The 12117-nt window shown below is 41.1% G+C and overlaps 2 protein-coding genes and 1 non-coding gene across 4 annotated transcripts in view; all 3 read left to right on the top strand.

Moving 5' to 3' along the window:
• The first annotated feature begins 52 nt into the window (after positions 1 to 52).
• si:ch211-119e14.1 (acidic leucine-rich nuclear phosphoprotein 32 family member B) lies at positions 53 to 3148 on the top strand. Its single transcript, XM_043243725.1, has 2 exons — positions 53 to 173; positions 1752 to 3148. The coding sequence occupies exon 2, from the start codon at positions 1754 to 1756 to the stop codon at positions 2342 to 2344; it is 591 nt and encodes a 196-aa protein (XP_043099660.1). The 5' UTR covers positions 53 to 173; positions 1752 to 1753; the 3' UTR covers positions 2345 to 3148.
• Positions 3149 to 3602: 454 nt separating this feature from the next.
• trnaa-cgc lies at positions 3603 to 3674 on the top strand. The gene has a single exon. It is a non-coding gene; the product is annotated as a tRNA-Ala (tRNA).
• Positions 3675 to 3941: 267 nt separating this feature from the next.
• dtx4a (deltex 4, E3 ubiquitin ligase a) overlaps positions 3942 to 12117 on the top strand; it is a 17305-nt gene continuing 9129 nt past the window's right edge. The window contains exons 1-3 of one of the 2 annotated variants that reach the window (XM_043243713.1): positions 3942 to 4273; positions 5321 to 5538; positions 7406 to 8384. In XM_043243713.1, coding sequence (XP_043099648.1) covers positions 5328 to 5538; positions 7406 to 8384 — 1190 coding nt within the window. In that variant the 5' untranslated portion in view covers positions 3942 to 4273; positions 5321 to 5327. Of the gene's footprint in view, positions 4274 to 5177; positions 5539 to 7405; positions 8385 to 12117 lie in introns of those variants that run through there. The other variant, XM_043243714.1, reaches the window with a different exon arrangement.

The following is a 12117-nucleotide window of genomic DNA, read 5'->3' as shown; positions in this document are numbered from 1 at the left end:
CTCTAGCTCTCTCTCTAGCTCTCTCTCTCTCTAGCTCTCTCTCTCTCTCTCTCTCTCTCTCTCTCTCTCTCTCTCTCTTCCCGCCCCTCTTTCCTGCTTATATGATCATGACCAATTTGAATGTTCTATTTTATGCTCTCATGGGCTATGGGTTTAAGGGCAGTTGAATAAAGGTAAGTTTATTTTTACTCGATTTTTAACATGTTTTCTATTTATTTTAATTGCCATGCGGTGCGTATAATATGAGATATGAGCAGCATTTGAAATACATATTAAAATATATATTTATATACTGGTAACCTGCGGTTTACTATTAGACTCTGTTTTCGCTTGCAAATTGAAATAAACAGTATTTTAGAAGTAGGCCTACTTCATGCATGGCATTTAAACTCAACAGTTAATTACTTAATTTTCCTTTCTTTGGGTATTGTCATTTGGCATCATCAAATCTGGCCGATGATTTGGCAGCGGAGACACATTTGCAAGAAAATTGCTGTGATCCGCCGGGGGGCCGTATTCGAGCACATGCACAGCTGCATTAGCAAAACTTGTGAATAGCTGTAAAGTGCTGTTAAGTGGTTTGAAGCTCATTTATTTAGACATTAACAGGCGGTGTTGGTGTGTGTAAAAGTGTCACAGAGAAGTGCATTAAGGTTTTCGTTTGCACTGCAATAACGATGTGAAAAGCCAAAGGGACTTCCTGCCAATTTTTCAAAAGTAATGCAAGCATGCTTACTTCCGTGCTACTGCACCTCTGAGGCTTTACTATCAAACGGTGTATAGCAGGAGCTGCTGTTCGTGTGGGCAAAGAAGCCACAGGTTATTACAGTTTTTGAAACGTGTTGCTGAAAACCCACACTCACTGAAAAAAAAAAGGTACAAAGTTGTCCAGGGCGGTACGGTACAGAAGCTAAAAAGTACCTCTTTGTACTTTATTTTCTTCTAAATCGTACGTAAAAGTATCTTAAAGGTACATATTAGTACTTTAAAAGTGCATAGTAGTATGTTAAAAGTACGTATTAGTACCTAATGTATACATATTACAGACAGTTTTGTACTTTTGTACTGCAGCTAAAGCTAAAATGCCAGTATAAAACTAAAAACTAATGTATTTAAATAAAATAAATGTTAATCTAAAATGTTAATTATTAATCTAAATAAAATTTATTATATAAGAGTAATATACTTATTTTACTTCAACTAGTTGCCAGAGCAACATTTCTCATTTTCATTTAATTTTCAGTTTTACTATGAATTAAATAAAAAAACCTAAAACTGAAAAAATGAATATAAATTATATAGACATATTTGGGGGATTTGGCGGATACATGCAACAAATGTGTTGAAATTTGAAAAATACAAAATACAAAAATAAAAACTGATTTAAAATATTCAAATATAATAGTATATCGATGCTAAAATAGCACTGACGAAGACGCTGCAAATTTTATGTATTCTTGTGCGCAGAAAAAATTGGTGTAGAAACAATTTTCACTCAAAAATCGCTAGTAACTTTCACAAATAACTAACATATTAAATGTGTTATTAAACTAAATATTTTCTTTTTTCAACTTAAAAAGTGTACTGATAAATGTTTTTTTACTTTTATATTGCATTTAAATTGAAGTATAATTGGTATAATTATAGTATAATTATTTTGATTTTTTTTTTAAACATTTAATGCATAATTTTTACATTTATAAATGTGTCATTTGCTAACATTTTTGCATTAATTGTCCCTGTCTCTTTAGTCATGGCTACAGACACGAGTGTTAAAGACAATACCCCGATTGTCATCACCCTCTTCTTCCTATGGATCATACTCGTTCTGGTTCTGTTGTACTTTTATAAAAAACTTAACGCGGACACAAATGGACAGTACACCGTCCAGCGCATGCTCTTTGCCCCCGGCGGCCTACGGGATCGACTGAGACAAGGAGTCGGGGTTGTGGAGAACAGACTGGGTGTCCACATTTGGCCTCAACAGCGTGACGACGAGGAGAACATAGGAGGTCACGACGAAGAGGACGAGGAGGGTGAAGAAGAGGACAAACAGAATGACAGTTACACAGAGGAGGGGGAGCAACAAGAACAAGATGACGACAGGAATGATTCTTCAGATGACTATTCCAGCGTTGACCTGAGGGAGAGGGCGAAGATGCAGGCGGAAAAGAAAGAGGAGAAGGAGGAAAGGAAGGAGACGGAGGCGGCGGGAGAGGAGGATAAATGTCAGGAGGTGAAGGATACAGAGAAAGTGGAGCTGCTCGTAGATCTGAAGCCGTTTACAGGTAGTGCAATTTGGTCTGAGGAGAACAAAGATGGGAATGACTTGACTGCTTTGTGAAAAGCACAGAGATCTTGCTTTTGAATTGAAAAGGCGGGAAATAAGACGGCTCGGCACAAAACATTTTTCATAACTATGAGTCGGTTCAACCCTGCAAATGTAAAAGGTTTTTTTTATTTTAACAATTAAAAAAAAAAGTTTTCATATGTGTTTTTATGACGGATAAAAAGTTTGAAGTATGGTGTGTAAAGTAAATCAATGAGATGTTTATAATGGTATATAAGACCTATACTTAGATAAAATGCATTTTAATGTCAGCTGTCACTCTTAGTATGATGGTGTTTAAATGCTTAGTTTTATGATCCAATCTGTGTAGTTTTGTGTTTTGTAATGCAATATGGTGATGACTGAATGATGATGATTGTACGAATAAACATTCCTCGAAAGATGGTTATTATATTGTATAATTTTTGATATTCACATTTTAACAAAAAAGACATGTGTATCAACCTATTTATATAAAGGACTATTTGCTAAAGAAACTACATTATCAGTCAAATGGGAGAAGGCATATAGCCTAGTAGATTGTGTGCAACAGGTTCTTAAGCTTCATTTTGATCATTTAGAGGAAATTTGCTTTTTAAAAATACGAAACAGCAAGTTTTATTGGACTAACCTTAAAAGCCAGTAAAACGGTTCCACACCATTTTCTGTAATCTGTTAAGTTGTATCCACTTCCTGTTGCTGTTGTTGTTGTTGTTGTTTTTTTCCTGCAAATGGTGACCGCGTGAAAATACATTGTGAAACTCGTTAACATTTACGTGAGGTGTACATATTTTTACCATTAAAACATTTTCGTGTCAACACGGCTGTTGTCAAAATTGTTTAAGTGTGATCTCGCTGTGAGCACTGATGGGTTGAGCCATTAAAATGTCTATTGGGATGAATGTGAGCTGGACTTAACGTTTGCTCTGATACAGCACTGGGGCATAAAACCACCAACCATTTTGAGGCTGCAAACCAGGAACCACATCTCTTATTGTTTTTGGGTTACACAAGATTACATATTTGCATATGCTGCTTAAAATGGGACTGTGTCATGAATTAAGACGATACTACTTGAAGCACAGTCACACACGTAGTCCTGGGAATATTTCTTTAGTGATGAAACGAATATAATGAATTCAGGTTCCCGTAAGCTACATAATGCATAAAACTTCACGTAATATATACATACCCACATACCGCGTGCGAATAGCGAGATTTTTTTTCACAGTTTTATAACTATAGCCATGATTTCCGTGAGGGGAATATAGAGGGGGATGTAGCTCAGTGGTAGAGCGCATGCTTCGCATGTATGAGGTCCCGGGTTCAATCCCCGGCATCTCCACTTACTTTTTTTCTTTACAGAAAATAGCGGACTCCTAACAACTAGAAACACTAATGCAAAATGCCTTAAATCTCATTTTATGCGACGGCCACCGTTAAAACGTACGATTTCGTGTCCGCACGTATAACCGTACACCGCACGTACGTTTGTGAAGGTTTTGGGAGGAGACAAATTTAGTCGGAAGTTGCCCTCCTGCGCTGACCATTGGTCGGTTGAACGCCAGTGGGCGTCGAACCCGCCGCGCCATTGGTCGGTTCAGCCCCAGGGGGCGTGGCCGCAGGCAGACGCACGCAAACAATCGAAGAATCCTGCACATTCCTTACTGGAATAAGAATAAGATTTAAATGTCTTTACATGGCAGTAGGAGGAACGAGTCATGTCGCTTAGAAGATCTTTAACTGCGCGTTGCTTCGACCGTGCGTTTAATGCAAAATAATGCAATAATTCGATTAGCGCTTTCCTCTGAGAAAAAAAAATCTGGGACTATTGTTACATCGCACGATTACTTTTTGCTCAAGTTAAGATGGATTCGCCCAAGGAATCACCTCCTTCTGCAACGATCTGAATGCAAACGAGCAAACGCGAACGATCTCTTATTGGTGAGTGCTCGCATGTCTTAATTCGTCGCATTTGGGAGAAAACGGGCCTTTTGCTTTGCGGTGGGCTTGCATCGTGCACGTTCTGTTAAAAAAAAAAGGGTTGTGAACATGTTACAATTGACAGATGAAACAAGTAACCGAGTCACCATCACAAACGGCTACCATTTTACATATTTGAAGAGAGGGGATATTAATGACGGCTAACATTTAAAGATCCTCTTTCCCAATAATGTATCGAAGTGTGGTCATTCTTAAGGATGCAAAAGGAAGAAAATGCCTTACTAAAATGTCTTGCATGTAACAACATTCTGTGGCAAGCCGTTTGCACATTTAACGTCTCTTGTCTGTTTTATATCACTAATAATTCATTTTATCATTAGTAAGTAGCTATCGTGATTGTTTATTTTTCACTACCAGTACTACATTTGTTATCGGGCAATACCCTAAAAGTGAAAAGTCACGCTTAATCGTGACAAATTGCATATTTTTGCTACTTAGTTCTACAGGTATCTGTGGATAAGATATCATTTACTACTCAGTCAGTGGTTCTTATTCTAGGTGTTGCTAGGACCTGTTACAGTTTTTTTGGACAGCTAAATAGGACACAAACACTTTAGAGTCTATTGCAATAGTTAATTGTAACATTTTACTATTAATAAATATCAATGAAAGCAAAAAAAGAGTGACGGGTGAGGTGGAAATATATTTCTAATATCAGCTGAAATCGATACTAGGTCCCAGTGTTTAATAATTACATATTAGTAAATCTGCAATAGCCAACGATTCTAGTAATGATAATAACATGAACGAAGGAAATACGTAATATGCACGTTACAGAAACACAGAACAGTAGTTATTTTCAGGACTAAATGTTACAGTGGCTTGCCACAGCTTGCTGCATAACATTCCCTTTGTGGTCAAATGCATCGCTTGCTTATAAACGCACCTGTGCCGTACACGGGAATTAGTCGCTGCAAAATAATGAACTGAATCAAGACGCTATCAGATGCCATTGTTGTGGACGTGATTTCATTTTTCTTCGCGTAGGTATGAGATGTTGTTAGCCTCGGCCGTGGTCGTCTGGGAATGGCTGAACGAGCACGGGCGCTGGCGACCCTACAGCCCGGCGGTGTCCCATCACATCGAGGCGGTGATCCGCAGCGACCCTCGCGGCGCCGGGAGCGTGGTGCTGGGCCAGGTCGACTCGCGTCTATCCCCGTACATCATTGACCTGCAGTCTATGCACCAGTTTCGGCAAGATACCGGTGAGAGGGAACGATATCCTACCTGATTTTAACATGCATCTTCTAGCGCCTCCATTGCATTTGTATTAATACGGTTCCTTTACTCCGAGATCAATCAAACGCGCTAATAATCTCAGCTCTGTATTGAGATGGCTTGAAGGCAAACGTCTGCAGATGTTTTGGGAGCTCGGTGTGCTGTGAAAATGGATGGGCTGGGCCTCAAAACCTTCATTTCGGCAACAGCCTCTTCATTTTCCTCAAGCCAGATCGCTTGATGTCATTTTTCAGCTTGGTGTTTGTAATTCACACTTGTTTATGTGTCATCCAGTGCAGAGTTCAGTCGGGTCTGCCATGAACTCTTAATGATTTTCGTCAATGCACACGAGTGCTTTGCTGGCGAGAAGGACGGAATGATTTGGAGCTGTAACGAGGGCCAACGTGAAGGCGAAACAAAGGGGTGGATTGTTGGCTGTCAGAATTTTGGGAGTCTCCATCACCCAATGCTTGACAAAGGCCATTGTGCGGGTCTGACTAGACTTCATGGGAAGATGGAGGAATGGAGAGAATAGGGTCGGCGAAGGGTAGCGGCCCATCGCTTCAAAACACGAGGGAGGAGGAGATGGGAAAATGAATGGTAGTAGAGCGAGGTCATGAAGGGGGGCTCGGATGGATAACCTTTGTGTTGTTGGACTGTCAAATTTTGAGACTAATTGTACTGTAGCGCGATTCTCTTGCGCTTCGGAATCTGGAACAGACGTAACAAGGCTTTATTTGTTTTTATTATGTCTGAAATATATTCTTGAGGTTTGCTTTGGAAAGACACAACAAAAGTTATCTTGTGCTGTCGGTGTAGCGTCTCCGCCGCCGCTTAACCGTTGTAACGTCCTTGACGTATCTTTGCATTTGGCGTTGTTTAAGACTCATTTGGCCGAAAACCCAAAAACTGAAAATGAAGTTTCGTTAATTTAGTTGGGATAACTTGGTAATTGACCTCTGTTTCAGGGTGTCGTGTTCTCAGATGATGAATTAAACCAGGTGTAGTAAAGTTCTTCTGCAGCAAGCTTGGTATCACGGCCTAAATTGATTGCGTTATGAACTGCTATTCTAACATTGTTTTCAGTCTGTATGAACTATGTCCGCACTGCTGACATGTTTACAAGTTTGCAACTTTTTCACAATGTGTATACAGCAAAAAGACACTGACACAGTCAAAATGCCTCTGAGAGGCTTTAATTAAACTGCAACCGTTTTTTTCCCCCCAAACATTTCAGCCCTTCAAAACTATTAAAAAAAATGGATATTACTAAAGTAGTCAAACCTTAGAAGGGAGTGACCCAATACCTTTGGCAATATAGTGAATTTTGTTTTTAATACAAGTATTAATAATTGTGAAAATGATAATAAAACAACAATGACGATAATAATACAGCTATAAATCTTCCATTCATCTTCAGAACACAAGTGAAGATCCTTTTAATATTTTGTCCTCATCTTTGTTAACACAACCAAGATGTTTGCGCTTTAAAAGTACAAGAAGACATTGTAAAAGCAATCCAAATGACAATTTGTCACAGACATTGGTTTAGTGAAACTATGTATTATAAAGCATGCATGTTTATTTATAGCTTCACAAAATTGTGTAGAAACACTGTACAGTGGACATACATATATATAAACAATACATTTTAATATGTGCTCATAACAAAATATAGATAATTTGTGTTCCGAAGATGAACGGTAGTCTTATTGGTTTGACACAAAGTGAGGGTGCCTGCAAAATTTTTAGGTGAAGCAATTATTTTACCTTCATGTCCAAATTCAAGATAAATAGGCAAGAATGGAAACTGTACTCATCAAACAACTTTTACATCTCTGCTCTTCCTTACAGGTACACTAAGACCCGTGCGTCGAAGCTTCTATGACCCGCGGTCGGCTCCGGGTCAGGGATGGGTGTGGGAATGGGAGAACGACTCGGGCTCGTGGACGCCGTACGACACCGAGGTCAGCATTGCCATCCAGGCGGCCCGGGACCGGCAGCAGCCCTGGCTGGACTTAACGCCGCTGGGCTTCTGCTACCTTATAGACCTGCAGAGTATGACGCAGATCAACGGACAGACGCAACGGCGCCGGCGCATCCAGAGGCGCTCGGACCTGGCCTACCCGCTCGTCTCCGGCCCGCTTCCCAAACCGCATGCGTGGTCGTCCGCTGGAAGCGGCGGACTCCTGGGGGTGGGCGTATCGGGGGTCAGCGGAGGGAACGGCAGTGCCTATCCCAGCGGAGCTCTCCCAGCTTCTGCTATTACTTCTCTGGGTCAGCCGTGTTCCTGCCAGCAGTGTATGCTAGTCTTGGGCGTCAAGACCCCTAGCATGGCACAAACTCTCGGGCGGAAGCCCCCACCCGTACCCAAGCCGCCGAGCCCAAAAGCGCCATCGAGAGGACACTCGTACTCGCTTACCCTGCCTCACCCTCCATCCCTGTCCCGAGTCCTCTCTCCGCATAGGAACTCCACCTCGGGTGCTAGCGGAGGCTTCGGACACTCCCTCTCCCTGCTGGGCTCAGCCACTGCCGCCCTGTCCATATCCTCCAACCGTCCTCCTCCACCCGCTGTGCCGCCACCCCCGCCGCCTTCAGCCATACCCCACACGACCTCGGCGCCCAACCCTACCGCACCTGCACCCTCCAGCGCCCTTATATCTACAGCGACCACCTGCGCTCCCACGCCCTCTGCTCGCGTCCTGGGCCCCGTGTCGACGGCTTCGGCCGCTTGTGCCGCCCCGGTGCCGCCTCGCAGCAGTCTGGCTGGCCTTAGCCGCCCCGCCCTGCAGAGAATCGCCATGGCACAGTCACGGGCGCTCATTGCATCAGGGTAAGTCATCGCGGCTGTCTGTGATTGTAAACGAAACGATACTGTGCTTTTCTAGGGATCACGGCCGTTTCTAGATGGTAACCTCGACCGTGACAAGCTGCGAATCTCACGAGCGTTTCACAGAACAAGGTTTACTATTTTCCAGTGATGTACACAAGCCTTTAAAAGGCTGAGGTCAGAGAGATTTTTTTTATTCATGCGTATTAAGCAAGCATTCATCAAAACTGATCAAAAATGACAGCAAAGAACTTGATTTTGATTTCAAGTAAATGTTTTCAGCTTTCTACTTCCAAAATTATTAGATGTATTTATATCCGTAGCTAAAAAATTAAGTCAGTTATTTCTATCTTTTGTTGTAGTGTATTAGTAGGAAATATCAGTTTACATTTCCAAACATTAATTTTGCCATTAATCGTAATAATTCAGTGAGATTTGTGTTTGTACAAGTCTGACACAGCCAGTGCTCTACACATGGATCTGATCTCATCATCATCATCCAGTCTGTCTCAAATGACATGAAGAAACAGAACTAACTGAGACAGACCAAATGCAGTAGAACTGTGGCGAAGCCTCCAAGATGCTTCAAGAAACCTACTTGCAAAGCTACAGACACAGTACCGTTGAAAGTTTTAGTGTAGAAATGCTGTCATAAATTGCTTTTCTTCATCAGTTAACTTCTATTAAATTAAATTACTATTATTATATCAGCATTCTGTGTTTCCTCCTTTGCGTTTAAAGCAGATTTTGCACCGGTTTGCACGGGTTTCTTAAAGCATCTGGGAGACGTTGTCACAGTTCTTCTGGATTTAGTCTGTCTCCGTTTGTTTTGTTTCTTCATGTCATTTCAGACAGACTGGATGATGATCATCTCTGTGTGGAGCACTGGCTGCTGTCAGATTCCTTGTTAACAATTAATGGCAAAATGAATGTTTTCACAAACATATTAAGAAGCACGACTGTTTTCAACATTGACGATATTAAGAAGAAATGTTACATGGGCAAGCAAATGAGTCTATTAGAGTGATTTCTGAAGGATCATGTGACACTGATAAAGATAATTTAGCTTTGCATTACAGGAATAAATTATACTTTTAACATGTATTAAAATCGGAAAACCGGCATTTTAAATAGTAATATTCTTTTGAGATTTATTTTTGGCGGTTTGCCTTTGTTGGGATAGGATCGTGTGAAGTTGACAGGATGTGAAGTGGGATCAGGAAAGCTCCTTAAACCAAGATCTGAACTCAAAGACACCCGCAATGCAACGGAGTTACATGCTGGCGCGCTGCCCACTAGGCTATTGGCACCAACAATAGTTTTGAACAAAACAATATAATTATTACAATTAAAATACAATATAATTTATTCTATTTTTAACCAAATAAATGCAGCTTTGGTGAGCTAAGGAGAACATTTAAAAAACCAAACATTTGAAAGGTGGTGTATGAGAACCAAGTAAGTTGGCAAATAAATGTATCCTTAACTCCCAATCGCAAAAATTCATATTGAAATAATAGTACATAAAATTTAATTGAGCAACATTTACCTTTGACCATGTTGGTTAAACCAGGTTGGACCATGTTGGTCGCAAAGTCCATTTATTCCATTATTTCCAGATTCCTTAAAGTAGAGTTTTGCTTGAGGTATCCCAGTGCAGATTCTCGAGTTGCTCTTACAAATTTGCCGTGTTGCAGTACACAAAAACCGCTTGGTTAGAAAGTTACTTCTAAACTGTGCTTCATGCATCATTCCATTATTTACAATGGATAATATAACCACGTGTTATTTTTCAACATGCTTGTGAAGACGAAATCTTGTGCTTGCACCTCTGTGTGAAACAAGTCAGACATTGTTAAATGTCCTAGCTTGACTTCAACCTCTCTCGCTGCAAATGTCAAATCCTTGAATATTTACACAAAGACCGTCACTCTGGGATGTGCGCTCGGAGATAGTTAGCTCGGATTTATTGCTCTTTTCGGAACACATTTTATTTAAACGGCTGAAACGCGAACACGACGTTGGAAAACTGGAACGCAATACATTCTATGTATAAGATGTCTGTGGTTACAAAGGGTTGCATTACTAGTGCGTTCGTGATCTCTGTATGTGTTGTGCTGTGATGCGAAACCGTTTCGCTTCTGTAATAGTTTATTTTTGAAGAAAGGGAACTTTTTTTAAGAATACTTGAAATGTTGACACGTTTAGGCCCGTTACTGGCTGTTTTTCTTAGCGTGTGATCGGAACCTGAACCTTAGCCTGAACCTCCCCTGCTTCCACTCTTATTTCTCATTTTACTTTTCGGATCGGACCTCTGTATTTGGTACGGCAAAATTCTCCCCCTTGAAATTTAACGCTGGAATGGAGCTCAAAGTCGAACATCTAACTTTTAACGTCGGTGCAGATCGACCAATACCAGCTTTAACCTGAAATAATTCCAAGACAACTAAAGCAGAGGTTTATTATGGGTAATTTTCAAGCGGAAGTGGAAGTGGAAGTGGGAGAATTCACCGTTAGAGGTTGTCTAGAATGCAGACCGACTGGAACATTTTTGGGTTGGAAATCGGAAAAAGTAAAAAATGTTTTGAAAGTAATGTTTTTCCCATTTATGCTCACCAAGGCAAGCGAGGCATTTATATTGATGTATTTTCGGCATCGTTACTTCAGTGTCACACGATCCTTCAGAAAATGATGTTGATTTGATGCTCAAGAAACATGACTTACTGTTATCAATAATTTTGTGGGAGACCTGCCGCGCGTTTTCAGGTTTCTTTAAAGGGATGCTCCACCCTAAAAAGAAAATGTTTATTAATCGCCGTGCCGTTCCAAACCCGTAAAAAAACATAGTCTTCAGAACACAATTATTTTCATTTTAGGTTGGAGTATCCCTTCAAGATATGGGGAGTTTGAAAGAACGTTTACTTTCATTTGCATTCGTTGCAATTTGTCTGAATTTCATTGCAATATCCAACATACAACGGGCAATTCAAAAAGACATAAATATTATATATAAATGTCTCAGCTGCCGCTTTTGATCAATTTGATGTGTCTTTGTTGATTTCTTAAAAAAAAAGTCTTGCCAAGCCAAACCTTGCAACGCTAATGTATGTCACATTATATACCATCTCCTAAAAAAGCCGTGGTCTGTGAGTTCTTTATGAGAAGGCACAGGAATAGTTAATGAAAGGAAGCTTTCTAGACGTAGCTGGTCGATGGGAGTCCACCACGAGTGTCAACAGGTCAGTCTCGTTCATTAGAGTCCCCCTCCTTCTTTCTGCCTGCTCTCCCCGATCCCCGTTCCCAGGCTCCGTTCATTCCTGGGGGCCCCTTTAGCTCCATTGTGCGAGTGTTTCGGAGAGCGTGTGTGTGCGCCGAGTGCGTATCCAAGGCAACCTTTGTTGGCAGTCGGCAGCTTGGGTTTTGTATTTGCAACACAATGCAGTTAAAGGGGGGGGCGGGATGTCAGAGGAAAGACAGAGGAGGGGAATAAGATTCGGTAGTCTGTGTGAAGGAGGTTTGGGAATAGTTGCTTGATTGAGCAAGTGTTTGTTTTGAGTGTGTGTGTGCGTGTGTGAGACTCAGACGCCGTCCTATAGACACAAACGTCTGTCTCAGACGCTGGAGGAGCGCCGGTTTAAGTATATGCGTAGTGGCATATGACTGAGATGAGGAATGAGCCATGAAAAGTGAAGTGAGCCAACAAACAACATATTCAGCCATGCTCTGGCATACTGAT

This window comes from Puntigrus tetrazona, chromosome 7 (genome assembly GCF_018831695.1).
Source record: "Puntigrus tetrazona isolate hp1 chromosome 7, ASM1883169v1, whole genome shotgun sequence".
In the NCBI taxonomy this organism is placed as follows: Eukaryota; Metazoa; Chordata; class Actinopteri; order Cypriniformes; family Cyprinidae; genus Puntigrus; species Puntigrus tetrazona.
This window is presented reverse-complemented; position numbering and strand designations above follow the sequence as displayed.